The sequence below is a fragment of the Scyliorhinus torazame genome, chromosome 13, assembly GCF_047496885.1.
Source record: "Scyliorhinus torazame isolate Kashiwa2021f chromosome 13, sScyTor2.1, whole genome shotgun sequence".
In the NCBI taxonomy this organism is placed as follows: Eukaryota; Metazoa; Chordata; class Chondrichthyes; order Carcharhiniformes; family Scyliorhinidae; genus Scyliorhinus; species Scyliorhinus torazame.
In genome coordinates this window covers 38089198-38114104 of record NC_092719.1, presented here as the reverse complement: position 1 = coordinate 38114104, position 24907 = coordinate 38089198, and the positions used below count along the sequence as shown (strand labels likewise).

At 39.8% G+C, this 24907-nt stretch overlaps 1 protein-coding gene across 2 annotated transcripts in view; it reads right to left on the bottom strand.

Annotated features, from left to right (window-relative positions):
- The window catches only part of LOC140387968 (guanine nucleotide-binding protein G(i) subunit alpha-1), a 64942-nt gene that overhangs the window by 18682 nt on the left and 21353 nt on the right, over window positions 1–24907 (bottom strand). For both annotated transcript variants that reach the window (XM_072471380.1, XM_072471381.1), the window contains exons 2-3: window positions 1267–1309; window positions 1017–1158 (exon numbers count right to left, since the gene is read on the bottom strand). In XM_072471380.1, the coding sequence (XP_072327481.1) occupies window positions 1017–1158; window positions 1267–1309 (185 nt within the window). The remainder of the gene's footprint in view (window positions 1–1016; window positions 1159–1266; window positions 1310–24907) is intronic.

Genomic DNA, 24907 nt, shown 5'->3' with positions numbered 1-24907 from the left:
AATACGCACCAGAGTGTGCAGGGTTGCTAAACTCACTTTTAAAATGGCAGTCCTGACCTCCCCAGCCCATCAACAAGCTCTTCAAGGAACTTAATAGGCCATTAAATAAATAAATAAAATAAATAAATAACCTTTATTGTCACAAGTAGGCTTACATTAACACTGCAATGAAGTTACTGTGAAAAGCCCTAGCTGTGAACAAATCTAGGTACCAGACTCCTGGAAAGATATAAAGCTCCATTTTTAGAGAATCCCGCCCCAGATTTTTAAATCCTACCCGCACTTATACCAGACTCTGCTGGCAATTGAAAATCCGCCCAATGTTTCTTTATATTGAAACTGTAAGACTAATTAAATAAGAAACTGAATTAAGCAGAAGAGTTGCTTCATTCATTGCAAATAGGTATTCAACATCAATAAATCAGTATTTCAGTTTCTTCAACAAAAAAAAAGTTTAAAGATGAAAAAGTGCTTATTCATCTCAACACAAATTGGTTTTATTTTGTAAAACAGCAACTTGTGCAAAATGAAATGAACAACAAATTCATTATACCTTTATTTTTGTTGTGAACTTAGGTTTAATAAATTAAATTATTTCACCAGTTTGGTCTCAGAATTTTTTTTAAGGGAAGACAGCAACCCAGAGGTCCAGACCAATACTCTGGGAACATGGGTTCAAATCCCACCATGATAACTGGTGGAAATTAAATGCAGTTAATAAATTCTGGAATTCAAAGCTAGTCTCAGTAATGATGACAACAGCAACCATCATTGATTGTCACAAAAACACATCTGGTTTACTGCCACCCTGGTCTACATGCGTCTCCTAACTGCCCTATGAAATGGCCAACAAGTCACTCAGTTCAAGGGCAACAAATGCTGGTCTTGTGATGCCCACATCCTATAACAGAATTTTAGAAAATCAATTTCTGTAAAACATCAGCATTATTCGAATTACAATTAAGACAAATATTGAGATTGAGATTTTTACAATGTCAATTTTTTGAGATACTTACTGCTCTTGCAGGATCACCAAAGTCTATCTTCAACCTTCCCATTGCCCGAATAATGGCAATAATAGACTGAATGGTGTTGCTGTAGACAACAGCTTTATATTGTTTGCATTCTTCTTCTGAATAACCAGCCTCATGTATAATCCTATAGAGAAAAAATGCTAATGTAAAATTTAGTCAGTCTCTCACAATAGAACAAGGAAAATTGGACAGTTTCACCCACTTGCCCAACCAAAAAAAACTGGATGCTTACTTCATCTGTTTAACAATGGTACTTTTGCCAGATTCACCAGCACCTGTAAGAGACAGAAACATCTTCAGTTGCACATTAACATAATGTAAACAATTTAGTGTTCTTCCCCCTCCCCTACACAGGTTTTGAACTGTAACCAGGTGCCAAATGAATGGAGATCACCTCAGGGAGTTAAACAATCAAATTCATGTACAAAAGCATATGCACTAGTACTAAATCAGAGACAGATTAAAATGCAAAGTAGTTTGACTGTGTACGGAAATGTAGAAGCTTGGCTGAAAAAGCAAGCTGAAAATGTCTGGAACATTTAACATTTACTGCAACAAAAACAACAAAAAAAAAAGAGTTCAGAATGTTTTATTTAAAATGTTCATTATTGCCGATAGGCTTGAATGTAGCTCAAGGGTGGGGGACTTCAATGTCCACCACCAAGAGTGGCTCAGTAGCATCACAATTGACCGAGCCGTAAAGGACATAGCTGTCAGACTGGGTCTGTGACAGGTGGAGAGGGAACCAACAAGAGGGAAAAACATGCTAGACCTCATCCTCACCAACCTGCCTGCCGCAGATGCATCTGTCCATGACGGTATTTGTGGGAATGACCACCGCACAGTCCTTGTGGAGTCGAAGTCCCGTCTCCACATTGAGGGTACCCTCCACCATGTTGTGTGGCACTATCATCGTGCTCAATGGGATAGATTCGGAACAGATCTAGCAACTCAAAACTGGCCATCCACGAGATGCTGTGGGCCATCAGCAGCAGCAGAATTGTACTTGGCCACAGTCGGTAACCTCCATGAACCGGCATATCCCCCACCACCATCAAGCCAAGGGATCAACCTTGGTTCAATAAAGAATGCAGGGGGGCATGCCAGGAGCAGAACCAGGCATACCGAAAAATCAATCTGGCGAAGCTACATCACAGGATTACTTGAATGCCAAACAACACGAGCAGCAAGTGATAGTCAGAGCTAAGCAATCCAAAACGAATAGATCAGATCTAAGCTCTGCAGTCCTGCCATATCCAGTCATGAAGGTGGCAGACAATTAAACAACCCACTGAAGGAGGTTGCTTCACAAATATCCCCATCCTCCATGTCAGAGGAACCAAGCACATCATCGCAAAGGTTGAGGCTGAGGCATCGCAATGACCTTCAGCCGGAAGTGACAAGTGGATGATCCCTCTCGGTCTCCTCCAGAGGTCCTCCCCACTGGTTAGTAGGAAAGATATTAGCCCTGACAATATTCCAGCAATAGTTATGAAGACTTGTGCTCCAGAACTTGCCGCATCCCGAGCCAAGCTGTTCCAGTACAGCTACAACACTGGCATATACCCAGCAATGTGGAATATTGCCCAGGTTTGTCCTGTACACAAGAATCAGAACAAATCCAACCCTGGTAATTACCTATCAGTCTAACCTCAATCAGCAGTAAAGAGATGGAAAGGGTTATCAACAGTGCTATCAAATGACACTTACTTAGCAATAACCTGCTCACTGATGCTCAGTTTGGGTTCCGCCAGGGTCACTCAGCTACTGACCTCATTACAGCCTTGGTTCAAACATGTACAAAAGAGCTGAACTCCAGAGGGGAGATGAGAATGACTGCCCTTGACTTCAATCAAAGGCAGCGTTTGATCGAGAATGACATCAAGGATTCCCAACAAAACTGGAGTCAATGGGAACCAGGGGAAAACTCTCCGCTGGTTGGAGTCATACATGGCACAAAGGAAGATGGTTGTGGTGATTGAAGGGGAATCATCTCAGTCCTGGAACATCAGTGCAGGAGTTCCTCAGGTTAGTGTCCTAGCACCAACCATCTTCAGCTGCTTCATCAATGACGTTCCTTCCAACACACGGTCAGATGTGGGGATGTTTGCTTGTGATTGCACAATATGCAACACCATTTACAACTCCTCAGGCACTGAAGCAGTCAATGTGCAAATGCAGCAAGATCTGGACAATATCTAGGCTTGGGCTGACAAGTGGCAAGTAACATTCACGCCACACAAGTGCCAGACAATGACCATTTCCTGTGAGAGAATCAAACCATCACCCTGGACATTCAATGGCATTACCATTACTGAAACCCTCACTAACAAAATCGTGGGGGTTGCCATTGATCAAAAATTGAACTGGACTAGTCACATAAATACTGTGACTACAAGAACAGGTCAGAGGCTAGGGATCCTGTGGCGTGTAACTCACCTCCTCACTCCCCAAAGCCTGTCCAATAACTACAAGGTACAAGTCAGGAGTGTGATGGAATACTGTCCACTTTCTTGGAGGAGTGCAGTTCCAACAACAGTCAAAAAGCTCAACACCATCCAAGACAAAGCAGCCTACTTGACTGGCCTCTTCCACAAACATTCACTCCCTCCACCACCGCGCACAGTAGCAGCAGTGTGTACCATCTGCAAGATGAACGACAGGAAGTCACCAAGACTCCTTCGGCAGCACCTTCCAAGCCCACAACCACTACCATCTAGAAGGACAAGGGCAGCAGATACATGGGAACACCACCACTTGGAAGTTCCCCTCAAGTCACTCCCCTTCCTGACTTTGAAATATATCGCCATTCCTTCACTATTGTTGGGTCAAATTCCTGGAACTCCCTCCCTAATAACAGTGGGTGTGCCTACATCACATGAACTGCAGCGATTCAAGAAGACAGCTCACCACCACCTTCTCAAGGATAATTAGGGATGGGCAACAAATGCTGGCCTAGCCAGCGAAGCCCAAAACCTGCAGAAATATATATATTATTTTAAAACAAGTGGCCATTTTGCAGTCAGTCATAGCACTCTCAGCTGACTCAGGAGTTTATGCATTCAAGTCCCACTATACACTATAGGTTTTAGCGGCTCATTCTGTAATACTGGGGGAATGCTGCACTTTATCTTTCAGATGTTCTCAGGAGTTAAAAGATACAATGGCATTATTTTCAACTCTGCCTGCCCACCTCTCAACCAAGATCACTAATGAAACAAATCAGTTCATATAGTGCAGTTTGTGGGGCTTATTGTGCACACACTTGCTGCCATGTTGTAATTATACACTTTCAGAGACTCCATTCGTGAAAACAAAAAGGATTTATTAATAAGAATTGTTCAGCAGCCTGCAGCTGCATGGTTATACCTAGGTCCCCATATGTCTCTTGCCTAAGAGGACACTACCACCTGTTGGTCCCCCAAACCAGGTCATCCTTTTCTGGTGTTGCCCTTAAAAAGGGACAATCACCACACATGCTGTCTGCAGTATCACAGTGCTAACACTTCATAAGTACTTAATTGACTGTTGAGTGCTTTGATATATCTCAAGGTCATAAAAACACCACATATATGCGATTTTCTTTCTTCAGGATTCCTCTTGAATTTGGGATTGGAGCAAGCATATGATCACCAAGATATTAGTTTTAGCACCCAATTGCACAAGAAAAGAGCTGAAAGCAGGAAGGAACAATGAAACAAACATTCTTCTACTGTAATTATGCCCCAATAAAACAGGATTTTAAAAACCAAATGTGTGCAATATTGTAGTACAAAACATTTTCAGCATCACACACACCCAGGACCTTGAGGAAGCATTAGATACAAAGGCCCATCTACAAAGTTGCCAATTCCAATATTTAGATGTTATTTTTCTTGTTTTCTCTAAATCCCATTTAATGGAAACCTAGGGGACCAAAGAAATAGCTCTGCCATCTGGCAGTTATAAAAACTAGTACAGCAAAGTGCTTGCATCCTCAAACAATGAAGCAATTTTCCCTGCTTTCCATACTATACCAGTCCATTTCTATATCTAAGCTTGTGTTCATCCCAAATAGATTCCTCGCAGGCCATAGCCTTAAAAAATAGTCAGCTAGCTTTTCTCTGAAGTAAATAATCTGCTGCTCTTAAACCCATCCTTGCAGATCAGATGATAACAAGAAAATGTTCTGTATATGCATTATCAAAAGACATTTAGTAGGATGGTTCATAGATGTTAGTAAAATCAAGATATAGGATATTAAAAAGAACGTGACAGAACAAATGGCAAAGCCGGCCAAGGACCAAAAACAGAATTCAGCGATAACATATTCTCGGGACCAGATGGATATAAATTTGGAGACAGAAAAAGTGATTCCAAGAGAACACAAGATCGCTAAATTGGTCAGATTGGGTGAAAATGAGGACAGAGAACTGAGAGATGATATATTCTTGGCAAAATAAATAGATGAAATATTCAAAGTGGACCGGTATTTAATAAGAGGGGTTTAGTATCACAAATCTTAAAAAGGAGAAGTTAATAGTGATGTTAAAAATTAAGTATGCAATCCTATATTCTATAAATAGCATTGGTGAGTCAAATGCAGATCGTAAGGCTAATGCTGGAAATTGGTTAGGCTGCATTTAAGAACGTGGTTAGTTTAGAAACACCCTCTTTTAGAAGGATATTAATGCCATCAAGAGGGGACAAAAAGAAATGTATCAAGTTGAATCAGTTACAGAAAGGGGAAGAGCAGCCTTTTTATAAAAATTGTCTCAATAACGTTTCCTATTCTCAGGAAATGTTGATAATTATGAAAATTTTAGAAGTAGTAAATAAAGAAATGCTTTATCAGCTGGTGTATTAGTGAGTAATTAGGAGGGTTTAATTTAAATAAGTTATTGGGTATGAAGTGTTTTGAGATATCCTGATGCAAGCTGTCAAATAGCTTGGCCAAGGCAGCTTCTGAAAACTTTATGCAAGACATGGCCTCTGACTCTGGATAAACCATATCATGTAACTATAGTATTTTGCTGCAGCACAAGGTATGTTTTCTGTGTAATGTGAACTGGAGAAATAAAAATAAATAATTCAGCTACGTTTTATGCAATTAGATTGATATCCAGTTAGAGCTGCAACAATTGCTATCTTTGTTTCTATTGTCATAATTCAGATTCACTTTTCTATCAGACCACGTGCAGGATCATTCAACACTGCAAACACATTCCTAGATCACCAAATCCTTGTATCATATAAAAGAACATAGTAAAAGTGTTGGGCACAATTGTTGTTATACCCACTCTAGATATCACAGGAACACAAAAAGCAATTCCATTAAAAAAATCAAATTATGGCTGGCTGTAGTGCTGAAAGCATTAGCAAATAAACTGCGCAGCCAATGTAGGAATTGTATTTGCATTATGTATATCGCAGTCCAGTTTCAAAGTAGCAGCTTAAGGCAAGGCTGTACTGGACTATTGGCTCTCAAACCCTTTTGTTTTTTAAATTTTTAAAAATTAGTTCTTGGGATGTGGGCGTCACTGGCTGGGCCAGCATTTGTTGCCCTTGCCTAATTGCCCTTCAAGTTAGTGGTTTGCCAAGCCATTTCAGTGGGGGGCAGTTAAGAGTCAACCACATTGCTTTGTGGGCCTGGAGTCACATGGAGGCCAGACCAGGTAAGGACGGCAGATTTCTTGCCCTGAAAGACATTAGTGAACCAGATGGGTTTTTACAACAATCGATAATGGTTTCATTGGTCATCATCAGACTCTTAATTCCAGAATTTTGTTGAATTCAAATTTCACCATCTGCTATGGTGGTATTCGAACCCGGAACCCCAGACATTTCCCTCTGGATTACTAGTCCAGTGACAATACCACTACGCCACCACCTCTCCACCCACCCAGTGACAATACCCCTATGCCACCGCACTATTTTCAAATGAATTAGTAATCACAGACCCAGGCATCTAAATTAAAATATTATATAACATTCAGATGAAAATGTTGCATGGAAAGGGTATTTTAATAATGCTTGAGATATTTACTTATATGCTCGGCAGTGAGATCAGTGTCCCTGCTTCCGACCATAAAATCGATCTATCTTTAGTGCGATGCCACCAACCATGTCTTCCCTTCCCAGCATCCCTCCATGAAACCTGAATCCACTCCTCAAGTCAACCCCAACACGCTGTGCCCTTCCCATGCCATCTTTCCATACTGTCAAAGGAGATGTAACAGCTACCCTTTTACCTCCTCTCTTCTCACCACCCAAACACACCCTCCAGATGAAGCAACAATTTACATATACTTATTTCAATTTATTATACTGTATTTGCTGCTCATAATGCGGTCTCCTCTACGTAGGGGAGACCAAATACAGATTTGGTGACCGCCTTGCGGAATTGCCCCCATTAAGTCCACATGCATGACCCCAAGATTCCGGTGGCCTGCCATTTTAATTATCCACCTCGTCTCATGCAAACATCTCTGCCCTTGGCTGACTGCACTGTTCCAGTGAAGTTCAACTTAAGTTTGAGGAACAGCAGCTTCATCTTTCAATTGGGAACTTTACAGCCTTCCAGACGAAACACCAAGTTCAACTGTTTCAGACCATAAACTCTGGCCCAAACCCTACCCAATTTGTTTCCTTTTCTTTGCATGTTTTGGTTTTTCTAGTGTTATATTCACTTTCGCAGAGCAGCACACCTGCTCTCGGCACATATTTTGTTACTTTTCCTGCCCCATCACCATTTCCTTTGGTTTCCCCAAGACCAATTCTTCTGTCATTCAAGCTCTACTGTCTTCCACCCCATCGCAGACCTACCTATGCCCATACCTACCTATGCCCCCCATTGCTCAAAAACAATGACATGTCTTGCTTCCCTGTTCTGATGAAAGGTCATCAACCTGAAATGTCATCTCTGTTCCAATCTGCCTAGTCTGTTGAGTATTTCCATTGGTTTTTGGTTTTGATCTCTCATTTCCAGCATCCACAGCATTTTGCTTTCCCATAAAACCAGAGTTTGGTTTATTCATAGTCTGGCAAAGCGGTGGTCTCTGGGGCACTGACAGACCAGCAGAAGGGTGGCCTGAGACATGTGTGGGTCTTGAGCATCTAAAGTAACAGTGCACCAATGCAAGAGCTGCAGACTCCATTTACACTCGCTGTAGCATTTCATGTAGGAATTTTTTTTAAATGGCAAGCATCTTAAACAACAGAACGATTTTCGAATTGACACCCGTTTGTAAGATGAGGTGCAATCACTGGGTAGTTGCCCATCCATAAGACCAGTCCACCTCAGCCAGCACTTCCATATTATTTTGCAGATGCCCCCCCCCCCCCCCCATTAAGTTTCTCCAGATCTAGTTTGAGAATGTATATCCCGAATCTTGCAACAAAGCTTGGCAACAAATGCTTTTCATTTATCCCATGAGCTCCCTCCCTTTCATCTTTGCACCCAAATTTTGATGTTTACTCAGTTTCACTTATTTAAAAACCACTCAGTCCTAAAGAACTGAATCTGAATCAAGTTTACAAGCAGCAGAGGAGGAAAATACACGCACATTTTGGGCAATCACATTTTGGCCAACACACTCATTAGTCCTGAAATGTGTATCTGGCCCATGGCTTGAAAAGGTTGGACATCAACAGTATATTGCCTCTTGGCAACTATATTGCTGCCTACCTTATAAATATTAATAGCCGTTGTAACTGCAATCTAATCTAGACATGAAGCTGAAGTTACCTTGTTCTGCTAACACAAATGCTGCCTAATGTGTATGCTGGCAATACTAACACAATGTTGGTTTCATTACCCCTTCTCCAGTTGTAATGAACAGTGTACCAAAACTAAAGTGTAGAAAAAGTTAGTAGAAAGACTATGGGCGTAACTTCCAAGCTCCAGGGCAATGCTTCTGGGGGATATCTCAAAGATGTCCTGTACACAATACTGCAGCTGAGATCTAACTATTGTCCTATACTAGTGTCCGCATAACCTCCTTACTCTTATCCCATTGATAAAGCTGAGGATATTGTATGCATTAACTGCTCTCTCCACCTGCCCTGCCACCATCAATGACTTATGCACGTTTACACCCAGGTCCCTCCCTTTGTTCCTGCACATCCCTGAGAGTTCCACCCCTTATTTATATTGTTTCTTCATGTTCCTCTGAACAAAATAAATCACCTCACACTTCAGTGTTGAACATCATCTGCCACCTTTCTGCCCACTCCACCAACTTGCCGATGTCCTTTTGAAGTTCTACATTGTCCTCCTCAGTTTACAATGCTTCCAAGTTTTGTATCATCCGCATCTTCAAAACTGTTGCCTGCACACCAAGATCTAGAGCATTAAGATATAATCAGGCAAAGCAAGGGTCCCAATACCAACCCCTGGGGATGACCACTACAAATCGCCCTCTAGCCTGAACAATGTACATTAATCATTACTCACTGTTTCGTATTAACCAGGCAATTTTGGATCCACGTTACTACTGTCCCTTTAATTCCATGAGCTATAACTTTACTCAAGTCCGGCACTGTATTGAATGCCTTCCGGAAGTCCATGTTTACAGCATCGGTAACATTACCCTAATCAACCCTTTCTTTTACCTCTTCAAAAAAAAAAAAAAAAAAACTCCAGTAACGTTAAACATGATTTTTCCTTAAGAAGTTCATGCTGACTCTTGCTGACAATTTTTCATGAGACTATTAATTCTATCCCAAATAATTGTTCCTATAAGTTTCTCCACAATCAATGTTGAACTGACTAGTCTGTAGTTTCTGGGCTTATCCATACAATCTTTTTTGAACATGAGCATTAACGTTTGCAATTCTCCAGTCCTCTAGCACCTCCCGTGTCTCAGAACTGCAGAAATATGGCCTCTGCAACCTCCACTCACTTCCTTCAACATCCTTGGGTGCATTTCATCTGAATTCCCACGTGACTCTAATTTACAACTCACTCAGATGCAGTCACCGGTCTCATGTGTCCTTTACTGGCCTAATAGTTTCACATTTTTTGCACTCACTTACGCTGTTTTAAGTTAACTTAATTTGATTCGAGTATTGCAATCTGCCGAAGCGTTTATTCTTGTACTCATCAGGACAGATGCAAGAATGCAAAATTTCAACCAGAGCCCACTTGCCAACCATTCAGCACGCTTTTTCTCATGCAATATAAATTGTTGTTCCCTTTTGAAATTTCGTATTTTTGCATCTGCCCTAAGTGCAGGATGAAAAGCTTTGACAGCATGTCTCTTTTTTCAGCAATAAGTTAATTAGAATTTTATTGTATTATTCGAACAAAGTGTCATTGCATTAACATAAATCAATTAAACTTGCATCAGATTGACGTCAGTTTTTTAAAAAACGATTATGTACCAAATGTACAAAGATTTTAAATTCACTTGAATGCCATTTGAAACTAGCCTACACTTTTTTCAAAATGAAAACCACCTTGATTGCAATTGACTTTTTCCATGGGACTTGCCACATGCACTACTCAAACATTTGTTTTAATCTCAGTAATTTTTAAACAGATGTTTCTGGCCCAGTGACAGATACAGCATGGTTTCAAAAAGCAGCCTGACTCAAAAGATTTCAAAACAGCTAGTTGCTAAAAATGAAATTTCTAATTATGGAAAACTAACAGAAAACTTACATTTAAAGCAACTCTTATACTGCAAGGTCCAGTAAAAACAATTAAGGGATTAAATAAACAATGATCCAAACACCCTAACTAATTAGCTATGCATGTAATCTGGTTATCAGAATGAAGTTATAATAGGTCTCTATCCCAATAACAAAATGGTCTTACAGCTCCCAATATTTTTGAGTAGATTTATCCAGAATATATTTGAACAGAGCGAAATACAAAACATTAAAGAGAAGTGTTGTACATCAATGCAATTCTATCATTTTTCTGGGATTCTTCAACAAGACCTCGGGGATAATCACGCCACACATTCCATAGTTTAAACTGAAATCTCTAAATTAGAGGGGATTGGGGGGGGGGCGGGGGGGGGGGGATCTCTGTCACTATTTGGAACCCTGGATATCCGTTATCCCTTCTCAGTTCCCAAATAACACAGATCAAGTCAGTGCTTATTGGCAAAGCTCAGCTAAACTTTGTCAGTTTGTGATGCCCATTGGTAACTTTATTTTCCATACAACATTAAGAGAATCCCGACAAGCCCTTTAGCAAGCTAGTCAGATTGATTGTCTTTAGCAAATATAGTGGTAGAGTTTAAAATACAATTCTTCAAATCATAATACACAGTATAAAATGACTGACTGATTTAAAGAAAAGAAAGATGGCAATTTAGCAAAAGCAAGCAAAGAAAATAGGTTTCAGAAAGAGATAGATGGATTCCGGAATGGATTTTTCCATCCCGACAAGTGATTCTTAACAAGATTATTATCTTAAGGTTTCGCCTTCTTTATAGTTGTGATTGACTTTAACTAATTTATAATTAACTCAATTCGGCCAAAGTGTCTGCCGTCAATTTAAGAGAGATATTGGGCAGCACGGTGGTGCAGTGGGTTAGCCCTGCAGCCTCACGGCACCGGCTCAGTGGGTTAATCCTGCAGCTTCCTGGCGCCGAGGTCCCAGGTTCGATCCCGGCTTTGGGTCACTGTCCGTGTCGAGTTTGCACATTCTCCCCGTGTTTGCGTGGGTTTCACCCCCACAACCCAAAGATGTGCAGGCTAGGTGGATTGACCATGCTAAATTGCCACTTAATTGGAAAAAATGAATTGGGTACTCTAAATTTATTTTAAAAAATAATTCGCGAGATATGTATTTAAATATATCGGTGTGAATTTCCCTTACCATCACTTGCCAGTTTTCCACATTATTGACACCTGCATCTCAACATAGACTGGCTGTTACTATAGAAACGGAACTGCCCGTACTGGGCAGCCTCCCAGTTATTACCAAACAATAGGGTCTTTTAGCTAGTTGAGTCACTGACCTTGCAGGCCTCAAGCAACTTGTCAAATGTGAAAATAGAGAGCCTTATCTGATTAATTCGCAACTATAGTTGCACTGAATTAATGCTTAATATAATTTCAGTTAATCATTCTTCATGAGTTCTCAATTAAACCGTTTACCTATATCTTCTATAGCTAACTAGAAAAGCCACTTTCGATCAGGGGGGTAGTGCTGAGTCATTGAACTTTACTTTTTTTCTAGTAAACCTGCAAACTCAAGTGGTCAGCTTCCTTTTTTTTGTTGAAGAGTTCAAGGATCAAGAAAGAATGGCAGTTATTTCAGCCAGCAAGATATCATCTATAAAATTAGTTTCATGAAGGATTGGAGACTCCATTCATTGAACTTCAAATGCTCTTTACTGCCTCGTCAATCAGCTCTGGTGTTAGTGTTTTAGATTCCTAGTCATAGGTTTGAGTTCTGGAAAGAGCTCACTTGCTCACAACATCTTTTCAACAGAACTCCCATGACACTATTTAAATGTATTTTGGATGGCTCTTATTTGCAGCTAAGCAGTTGCACACCAGAAATTTTACTAAGTTTTCAACATCCAATTTTTAGTTGGTCACAAATATTTCAAACTGTCAGATTACTGCCCAACTATAATTGAGAAATTTGAATTTTGTTTCCAGAACCTGTATTTTAAAACTATAAATAGCACTTTTATTTGAGCATAAATACGAGTTTACTACAAGTGTCATTGGATTTTGTGTAAATAATGTTTGCTCATATTTAAGAGCACTTATGGATACTAGTGTTATTCACGCAATATAATGGAGCTTTATTTTATTACCAAATACCATTTGAAATTATAGGTGTAAAATTAGCTAGCCAGTTAATACAATTACTCAACCTTCACTTTGCAAGCCATAAAACCTGTGGTAACGTGACCACAAAAAGGTTGCCAAAACACGTTAGCGAAAATTAATCTTCTTTAATATATAAAAACAAAGTTTAAAAAACAGTATGGACTCAAAAATGGAGCAGTCAGTTAAACGTCAAAATAACAGTAGCAGAGTAGAATTAGAATAGCAGTTAAATAAGTATATAGACAGGTACCAGCAACTAATGACATCAGCAGTGGATTTAAATAAGATGCATAATAATAACACTCAATGACACCTCACCACCCCACTTAATTTCAATCCCCATCAATGACAGAAATACAATGAAACTAATGTCTTAATTATATCTCAGACTTTAGGAGCTTTGCAACTATGCTGGGATCCTCACGTAACATTGGTGACTCTGTTAGCTCCTCCTCCACTTTGCCTTTCTTGGTGCAATGCACTGTTTCACTACCCCTGGAACAGTCAGCTGTCATACTCGAGTTGGAATCTTTGCCACTTTCAGAGTCCCAGTCAGAGTCAGTGCTGGACGAGAAACAATCCAAATGGGAGGATTCTGCCCTCTATCGAGATACTCGAAGAGGTTTCACTGAACGGCCATCAACTTTCTTCAGTGGATCGAGAACAACAACCAAATCAGAAGCCATTTCATCAGGCTCTCACTAGTTGCCCCACCACGGGTTCCCAAGTTCTTGGGTCCTCTGTCTCTGTTCCAAGTCCTCAGTCTCACCTGCTCAACTTTAAAGAAAATTCTCTTTGTGTTTGGTGGGTAATTCCTTACTTGAAAATGAAATGAAATGAAATGAAAATCGCTTATTGTCACAAGTAGGCTTCAAACGAAGTTACTGTTAAAAGCCGCTAGTCACCACATTCCGGCGTCTGTTCGGGGAGGCTGGTACGGGAATTGAACCGTGCTGCTGGCCTGCCTTGGTCTGCTTTCAAAGCCAGCTATTTAGCCCTGTGCTAAACCAGCCCCTGACCATGTTATCTGTGGTGCGATGTCCAGACGGTTCTTTTCACTGTACATTCATTGTACAGTGTTCTACAATCGAGCATGCCAATTGGTTGGTCTGCAATGGATACAGCTTCAATTTCTTGTTCATGGAGTCTGCGAATGGCAGCTGTAATCAGTTTATGCTCCTCACATTTACCTGGATTTCGAAGCAAGGTTGTTAACTCAAAGACATTTGACTCCAGTTTCCCCGAAAAGATATCTGAAGGCCCTTTCTGATCCTCTTGTTGGTGTGATCCTGGACGATTCTTCATTTTCAAGACATTCATTTTTTCTTTCAGAACGAAAGAGCTTGGAAGATAGCGCTTCCTCCATTCCTTTCCTCTTTAGTTCACATTTAGTGGAACAAATAAGTCTGCATTCATTAAGGTCATCAGTCACTTCAAGCTTTTTACGTGCAGCTTCTTTGTTTACTTCATGCAGTGCACCTACCTGCACGGCGCCACTGGCCTTTGGAATATCTTCCATTATTGACAGCCATTTCCATGCCCGGAGAAATTTCTAGCGCCTTCTTAAGTCTGTGGGTACTCCCAGCAAGCACTGCTGAAAGTTGTCCTCGTTAGTCTGTCCCGAAGCATGTCTTCCAAAAACTGCCCCAAACTGGTGATATTCAGACAGCTGACACAGTTCAGCAACAATAATAATAATCTTTATTGTTATAACAAATAATTAATTATTATAACAAAGTTAGCAATAGACTGCCCTCTTCCGAAAATAACTGGAATTTGAAATGTACCATTACTGAAGGCTTAGGATTGTGGTGATTCTGAATGAGCATAACTAAATCCACAATTGAAATGTCCCCCAGTTTCCGTGATGTAGCTAAATTTCTCACTCATGATAGGATACCAGACAAAAGTCCAACATTTGTTGGGATTCCGGAAGAGAAACGCAAACAATTTTTTATTTAATTTGGAAAACTGAGAGGGAAGGATACTCCACCCCGGTAGTGATTACTCGAACCAATAGATATCTTTGTGTTAAAACAATTTTAATTTAAAATCAAAATTAACCACATTAACATTAAAGACATAGCTTTGCAATCATCAGTTAAACAGTTCATAAACATAAGGAAAAACTTAAACTTACTAACTACAACTGCTACCAACGCCAGTTAAGCAAGCCAATACAGTTCAAATGACAATTCACAGAACAGGTTTACTTGCTCAGCTGTGTAGAGACTTTTGGCGAGAGGACCTTTCAACAGCAGATGCAGAACACTTCTGCTTAACCTAGCACTTGGCAGCATTTGGCAAAACCGCTACACACAGACCTGGCACCTCCCATTAATTACATCACCTGTATCCTACTAAGTTCCATGACCTGCTTATTTAGATTCACCTGAGGAAGGAGCTGTACTCCGAAAGTTAGTGATTCAAAACAAACCTGTTGGACTTCAAACTGGTGTTGTAAAACTTCTTACTGTGCTTATTTAGGACTAAGCACTACTTCCCCCATAAATTATCTACACTTCAGAGAATTTCCAGCAATCAAACACGATTCAATTAGCTCTTTACCAAGTAAATGGTTAAAATCAATAATTACCTCACTTTTACGACCCCTTAATTACAGTTTGGGGAGACAGAATCTGGGTACCTTAACCTAGGTTCTTTAATTTAAATATAACTGCAACAAATATATACCTTAATCCAGGCTTTTAAAAACATTACTGCAAGAGATATAAAATTCTACATCCATCACATGAGCTTGTAAGTCTTCACGCACACACACGTGAATTGAGTACTTTCTAGCCTCACCTGTGAGTCCATTTCCCAAGAAAGTGTTTCAACCTTTCTACATAGTCAGTTCAGTTTCGTTCTCTTCCACCAACCCACTGATAGACCCAAACATAGCCATGGTGCTGCTAACTTGTCTTCTGTCTGCAAACTTTGTGGAAACTTGACCCCAAAAAGGTAGTCAAAACACATTAGTGAAAGTAAATAGTCTTTATCTTTATTTCATAAAAATAATGAAGTTTAAAATACAGTAGTTAAACATCGAAATAACGGGAACAGAATATAATTAGAACTAATGATAGTTAAGTATGAATATACACAGATAACAACTAACGAGGCCATAAGAAATAGGAATAGGAGGAGGTCGCTCAGCCCTTCGAGCCTGCTTCAACTTTCAATAGGACCATGGCTGATCCAACATTCCTCATGTTCACTTTCCTTCCCTTTCCCCGTAACCCTGGATTCCCTTAATTATCAAGAATCTATCTCACCTTAAATATACACAAGCTCTCTGTGGCAAGGAGTTCCAAAGACTCACAACCCTCAGAGAATAAATTCCACCTCATCTGAGTTTTAATTGTGTACCCCTTTATTCTGAGACTATGCCTCTGGTCCGAGACACATTGTCTCTGCATTTACCCAGTCAAGCTCCTGAAGAATCCTATATGTTTCAATGAGATCACCTCTCATTCTTCTAAATTCTAATGAGCACTTATAACTACAAAATGAATCACAGCACATACTGATGACATCAGCAATGAACTTAAATAAGATGATGCATTATAGCACCCTATAACATACCATGTCTTGAAATTTTTAGTGTTTATCTGAGGAGAATATTATGAGGCAATATTCCCAACAAATACAGGTTAGGAAAAGATTGGGCTCAGCCCATGATTGAAAGGACTGCTGGCATTTACCATGAACCTCATCAGCGCCTTTGGTGAGGTACTGATGTCAACCAGTGTCCATGGTAAATGCCTTCAGAAAGGACAAAAGTTGGTATAGGAAATAACAAGAGAAATAAGGTGCATAATGATTGTTGTGTATTTCTAATCTACATACTGAAATATACATTTAGTTTGTGGGTTTTGGAATAGTATTTATCACCTGAAGGCAAAAATCCACTCAAAATTCCTACCAGCAAATGCAAGAAATTCAGTTATTATTTATTTTCAAATGGTTGTATTTTGCTGCAAGAGAGCATTATTTACCTTCTGTCACAAACTTTAATAATTTTCCAGTAAAAACAAATATTATGGCAAAATGCTTGCAGCTGAGGAAGGCCATTTAGCTTACTTTGATTGGTTCAATCTAAAATGGTGCTATCTCATCAACCACAGCTTTAAAATTAGCTAGCCAGTTAATACAATTACGCAGTCTTCACTTTTCAAGCCATAAAACCCTGAAGCATTCACTGCAGAAGGTTGAAAATGTATTGCACTGTTAAAATGGTTTACTGACAATATTTATCAGGAGAAATAAAATCAAATGAAGTGAAGCTCTATTTTATAGCGAACAAAATTGAAAATGGAAAGATCATGCTCATCAACATTTTTCAATGCATCCGTCGAATAGTCTTTGCGATGTATTCTTAGTTTTAAATTATGCCTTCCAAATAAGTTTCACAAATTTTCTTTTAGTTTCTCTCGATCAAATACCCATGCCATTAACAAGCAATTACTGATGGAACAATATTGAGAAAACACCTGTGTTCCTGGCAGACTGGTTCAACATTATTTGGAGATTTTTGTTTTCACTGAAAGCAAGTTGAAGCAGCACTTCAACTTATAGAACAATTAAGCCTGTATGTCCCACAATGCAATTAATCGGCAGAACAGATTTAAAATCAAGCACATTCAATTAAGCCCAGAAAACAAATTTATTTACTACTTAATCATATATCTTCTTACCTTTTTTAAAAAATAATTTAGAGTACCCAATTCATTTTTTCCAATTAAGGGGCAATTTAGCATGGACAATCCACCTACCTGCACATCTTTGGGTTGTGGGGGCAAAACCCACGCAAACACATGGGGAGAATGTGCAAACTCCACACAGACAGTGACCCAGAGTCGGGATCGAACCTGGGACCTTGGCGCGTGAGGCAGCAGTGCTAACCACTGCGCCACCGTGCTGCCCATGTCTTCCTATGTTGAGTCAAGAGTTAAAATGCCATTTGTGTAAAAATGCTGTAAAACTCCCTATTTAATCATATACATTTCTACCTACAATCTATATAATCTAGAAAGGCCAATAACCCAGACAGATAACTATTGCAATCACATCAGATCCTGTGGGATATCATTCTAACAGTGACATTTCTTCAAATAGATTGTATAACAAGATAAAAACAAACAAAAATAAGCATTTGCTCCCAATACCTGGAAGTGTTTCTTAAGAAAACCTACAAGTACTTTAGATATTTTGCAGGGTGTTCTAAATAAAGTAAGATTTCCCCAGTGAAGACCTTCAAAGTTGATGGCTTTCAATTTTATTTTTTTTATTTATTTACTTTTAAAATTTAGAGTACCCAATTATTTTTTTCCAATTTAGGGGCAATTTAGCATGGTTAATCCACCTACCCTGCACATTTTTGGCTTGTGGGGGTGAAACCCTCGCAGACACAGGGAGAATGTGCAAACTCCATATGGACAGTGACCCAGGGCCGGTATTCAAACCCGGGTCCTCAGCGCCGTAGGCAGCAATGCTAATCACTGTGCTGCCCCGATGTTTTTCAATTTTAGCCTCATTATTTTCCACATTATCGCACAGAAATTTATAAAATGCTAATTTCGAAATCAACAGTCAAAGGCATAAAATTATATTCTGAAACATCACTTGCAACAAATGAAATAATCACCAACTTGCTAGTCCCTTTTTAATAAAAAGATAATTTTAAAAAGTAAAAGTAAAAAGCTGCATACTCTGGATCTCAATGCATCTTCAACATGTGTGGTGATCGTCACTTTTACGGTCTTTGTCTTTTGTACAATTACCTAAATTCCTCTTATTTTCATATGACTCAAATCACTTTTTAAATTTTCTTTCCAATTAACGGGCAATTTAGCATGGCCAATCCACCTGCACCTTTGGGTTGTGGGGGGTGACACGGGAAGAATGTGCAAACTCCGCATGGGCAGTGACCCGGGGCTGGGATCGACATCAAACACCCTTAGCAGGATTCCATGAAATTGTTGAAATTCAAGTTGCTATGTACACAATTATAAGTTTAAAAGTTTGTATACTGAACACATTAGGTTCTGGTGCTGTAATAATGGAAAAGTGGTAATTTTTACTATTTAATGTGAGACACCATTTAGGTAAGATCAATTACATCACAAGTCCTATGCTGCAACATGTGGGGTATTAGCTTGTTTTCCACAATGGTGTTAATGGGGGTTCTTTTTAGACCATCTTTAGTATTTATCTGAGGAGAACAATATTAAGCAACATTTCCAACAAAGGAATTGGGCTCAGCCCGCGAAAAGGTCTGCTAGCATTTACCATGAACCTCATCAGCACCTTTGGCAATCCATGATAAATGCTTTCAGACAGGGAGAAAAAAAAGTTGTTCAACAAAATAGCAAGAAAAATAAAGCATTAATAGTACAGTATTTATAATATGCATGCTGAAATATACATCTAGATTATGGGTTTTGGAGCACAGTATGTATAAGACAAAAGACCATAAGATATAGGAGCAGAATTAGGCCATTCGGCACATCGGGTCTACTCCGCCATTCGATCATGGCTGATATGTTTCTCACCCCCATTCTCCTGTCTTCTCCCTGTAACCCCTGATCCCCTTATTAATCAAGAACCGATCTATCTCTGTTTTAAAGGCATTTAGGGACTTGAACTCCAAAGTCTTCTGCAGCAATGAGTTCCATAGATTCACCATTCTCTGGTTAAAGAAATAAAGGATTGTCCCTTCAGCCCTAGGTTTCTAGTTTCTCCTACTACGGAAACATGTTCTCCATGTCCACTCTGTCTAGGCCTCTCATTTTCCGTATATTTCAATGAGATCACCCCTCATCCTTCTAAACTCCATCAAGTACAGACCCAGAGTCCTCAATTGCTCCTCATATGACAAGCCTTTCAATTCCTGGGATCATTCTTGTGAACCTCCACTGGACCCCCTCCAAGGCCAGCACATCCTTCCTTAGATATGGGTCGCAAAACTGCTCACAATATTCCAAATGGGACCTGGCTAGCGCCTTGTACAGCCTCAGCAGTACATCCCTGTTCTTGTATTCTAGCCCTCACAAAATGATTGCTAACATTGCATTTGCCTTCCAAAGTGCCAACTGAACCTGCATGTTAACCTCAAGAGAATCCTGAACTGGGACTCATAAGTCCCTTTTGTGCTACTGATTTCCAAAGCCTTTCCACATTTAGAAAATAGTCTATGCCTCTATTCTTCCTACCGAAGTGCATAACCTCACACTTTCCAACATTGTATTCCATTTGCCACTTTTGCCCACACTCCTAGCTTGTCTCAAGTCCTTCTGCAGCCTCCCCCGCTTCCTCAACACTACCTGTCCCTCTGCATATCTCTGTATCATCTGCAAACTTAGCAACAATGCCCACAATTCCTTCTTCCAGATCAAAATGTATGTTTTGAATACTTGTGGTCCCAACACTGACCCCTGCGGAACACCACTAGGCACCGGCTGCTACCCTGAAAAATACCCCTCTATCCCCACTCTCTGCCTTTTCCCAGTCAGTCAATCCTCTATCCATGCCCTGAACACCATGGGCTCTTATCTTATTCAGCAGCTTCCTGTAAGGCACCTGGTCAAAGACCTTCTGGAAATCCAAATTGATCACATCCACTGACTCTCCCTCGTCTAACTTCCTCGTTACCTCCTCAAAGAATTCTAACAAATTTGTCAAGCTTGACCTCCCCTTGACGAGGCCACTCTCAAAAGCCCCAACAGAAAAAAGGAAGAAATTCAATTATACCCTGTACTTATTTTCAAATGGCTGTATTCAGTGTTGTTTTCAGTGAAAATAAACTTTTTGGCAAAATGATTGCAAATGAGGAAGGCCAGTCAGCTCACTTTGATTCAACTATGTAAAATGGTGGTATCGGGGGTGGCACGGTGGCACAGTGATTAGCACAGCTGCCTCATAGCTCAAAGGACCCGGGTTTGATCCCAGGTCATTATTCAGGTGGAGTTTGCACATTCACCCCATGTCTATGTGGGTCTCATCCTCACAACCCAAAGATATACAGAGTAGATGGATTGGCCATGCTAAATTGCTCCTTAATTGGGAAAAAAAGAATTGGGTACTTGAAATTTTTAAATAAATAAAATGGCGGTATCACATCAATGCAACATTCAGTTGGCTCTCAAGTGATATTTCACTCTACTCCTTTGGGATCAGTTGTGTGTGAAGAACTTCAGGCACTAGTTCTAAATACGCCTTTTATTAATCAAAGTTACTCTAGCTTAGGCAGAGATTTCGGACACAATATAGCTACAGAATAAATTTATCAGCACAAAGTCCACTCTGATTAGCAGAGCATTAGTAATAGATTGGTGTAACTCTGTAATACATGTAAGTTGCAGTGGAAAAGGTATCATATTTATACAATCCAGGACACCAAGTGGACCAGTAATGGTTGCATGTTCTCCCAAGGTGCCAATTAACAGGTGATTAGCTGTTGTGTGATCAGGCTTAGCTCACCTTCTATAACAGGATTATAGTTGAACATACTTACCATAACAGCTTTACCATTTATTGCAAGTTTGAACTACAAGCTTTACTTGGCATCAGGCAGGAGATACTGAAGTCTGAGAATATGCACGAACAGATTCAAAAACAGCTTCTTCCCCGCAGTTACCAGACTCCTAAACGACCCTCTTATGGACTGACCTGATTAATAGTACTCCTGTATGTTTCACCCGATGCTGCCGTTTATGTATGCACATTGTGTACCTTGTGTTGCCCTATTATGTATTTTCTTTTTCTTTTCATATACTAAATGATCTGTTTGAGCTGCTTGCAGAAAAATACTTTTTACTGTACCTCGGTACACGTGACAATAAACAAATCCAATCCAATCATATCTGCAGAAATCCTAATTGCTCTTCTTTCAGCAAAGGAATAGAAATCTGTTAAATCTCCTCATAAAACAAAGGAACAACATGTATGCAAAGTTTTGTGAAAGTTCATGGCTTTTTACTTAAGAGATTCTTGTACTACTCTTTATAATTTAAATTTGAAGTAATTTTTCAAATGTATCTTTTCCATACCATTTGCCCCTCCACCAGGCTCTGTAAAAGTCACTTAAGAGTCAAGGCTTACGGCTGAATTATTCCAGCTATATCACCCGAGACGCTGCACAGGAAAGCAGGTAATATCGGTTAGCGAAATACATGGTGTTTTTGATATTGATTTAGCAGGGGAATCAACTGCGTTTACAATCAACCTTTTGCTGATCAGCTTTAGGTTCCTAACAATCTATAATACTATATCCACTTTAAAAGCACTTAATTTATTTTTCTTTATTAAAAAGTTCTGGTAGAAGTATGAAACACGCAGTTAACAACACAAAGTGCCTGAAACCCTACAATAATACAGCAATAATGTGGTAATCTATTAGACTGGAGTACAACTAGATTCCCATCTTTCCACACCCCAGCATGAAATCTAGCATTTTACTTAATTTAACTGGAAAACCTGGGCAGGGTGAATTTTTCTTCATCATGGGCCAGGCTCAGCTTAATTCAGTTTAAGGTGGTGCACCGGGCTCACATGACGACGGCGAGAATGAGCAAGCTCTTTGGGGTGGAGAACAGGTGTGTGAGGTGTTCAGGGCGTCCGACGAACCATATCCATATGTTCTGGGCATGCCCGGTGCTCAAAGAATTCTGGCAGTGCTTTGCGAGGGTTATGTCCAGGATTTTGGACATGCGGGTGAAGCAGAGTCCAACAATAGCGATCTTTGGGGTGTCAGAGGATTTGGGAGTGCAGGAAGCGAAAGAGGCCGAGGTGTTGGCCTTTGCATCCCTGGTAGCCTCCAACCGGAGCAGATCTTGTTAATGTGGAGAGACTCGAAACCCCCGAGTGTGGAGACCTGGGTTAGTGACATGGCTGGGTTTCTCAGCCTGGAGCAAATAAAGTTTGCCTTGAGAGGGTCCTTGCAGGGGTTCTCCCAGCGGTGGCAACCTTTCCTGGACTTTCTAGGGGAGTGGTAAAATGTCAGCAGCAGCAGTAATGGGGGGGGGGGGGGGCTCAGGTGGGGGAACTGTCTATTTAATGTATATTTTCTTTTTGTATAATGATAACAGCCACCTAGTTTTGTTAAGTATTTTTCGTTTATTTTCTGTTATTAGTTATGTAAAAATTCTGTTTGACAAAAGCTTTAATAAAAACAATTTTTTAAAAAAAAAATGTAACTGGAAAACATTCTCCATCCCTTGGACTGTATTAAAAAGCCAAGAGATTTCCAATGTCAAGTACCCCAATCTGTAAAATTCATCCTCAGCAAACAAAAAAAGTACTACTTTCCATCATCATAAAAACGGTCAAGTATGCATACACTTCAAGAATCCAACATGGTAGAAGGCATTTATCACCTCCACATGCTGTTTATTCTAATTTATTTCATATACAGATTTCCCCTTTTCCTTTAAATTCCACACTCCAATTTAACAATCACTGTCCAAAATTTTCAGATAGTGTGTCAATTCTTCAAAATAGCCATGTAATCACCATTGTTAACTGGAAAATTAAAACCCAAATTTACAATTAGTGGAACATTCCAAGTTTAAAAAAATAATTAATTTTGGTTTGTCCCCCAACTCCCATCGTCACCTGAACCCTCGACAAGCTTAGAAGATGTCTGAAGGTGAATGGTGGATTATTCAACAATATTGAATGGGAAATAGATAACCTGAGTTTCAATTTAAATTTTGCTATTTCTGAATTATCATTTTGTCTGATGGTATTACTTAGTAACATTTTTCTTTGTTTTTCTTTCATTTCTTGTTCTGCAGGCATTAGGAACCCTTCTGTTCTTCAGCCAACAATGCTTCTCAGCTATGACTGTAGAAAGGCAATACATTTATTTCCTGCTGGTGTTACAAGATAGTAACAGAGATAAGGGAATTTTGCTGATTTTTCTTTTCCTTATCCCCATCACAGAGTCTAACTGTAATATCCCCACCATTGCCTTGATCAAGATTAGCTACATGTGCACACAATAATCAGATTCCTGGTCTGTATGTATTTGTCTATTGAAATATCAGAAAGTCAATTGTGTTCCAGGAGCAGGAATTCAATTAAAATTTGACATATTCACAAAATCTCAGCTTAAAAAAAAGGCAGGAGGCCCATCTCTTGCAATTTACAGAAATCTTTGAACTGAACAGATTAATAAGGCACAGCCAAGAACACAATGCAAGAAAAATAATTTTAAAAATAAATCGGTCACAGATGAAAATTCTGGAGTGCAGGTGAATATAATTTTGTGCCTGAATCCAGCAATTAGTTTTAGGCACTAGTGCATGAAATGCATGTGTTTTGAACCGGATTCTAATAGACAAGGCTTTATATGAACAGCTATTTATAGAATTCCACCAAGTTCTATTTTAGTTGAAACTCATTTTAAAAGCATTTCAATTAGCCTGAACTTAATGAGCAAACATATCTACCCAGTGACCTCTTCCTTCATAAAACATTTTGAGCATTGCTGCCACTTACCGTCTGTAAAGCAAGCTTTTTGCAACCACTACATTTCATTGCACAAGTCCCTTTGCGAGAAAACACATGACAGGTACCAGCACAATTACACTTTTCCTCAATTGACTAAGAAAACCAAAATCAGATGCTCAGCAATGGAAAGGATTAGCTTACTGCGCATGAATACACAGATCATACTGGCCCAAATCTACAGGTATCCAGATCGGAGATGGAACAAAAGTTGGGCGATAAGTTACTAGATCCTGCGTTCTGACACACACATGCTGAAATAAGTGTAAACTGCCAATTGGCTGATCTGCACCGCCCAGGACCTTCCATGAAATCCTCTGACACCAACCTCTGTGTCAGAGACTTGGGGCCAGTTACGTGGGATCTACCTGGATACTTATCCAGAAAATGTTACGCTATAGACTATCTGGTTTAACTCAGCGATTAGCCAGAGTAACTCAACGGAGCACCACAACTGACACCCTCCCACACCGACCAATCCCACTAACTAACTTCCCAACCACCCGACTACTCAATCATTCACTCACCCCCTCATCTACCCACCTCTTCCCCCATTCTCTCTCACCTACCCACCTCCC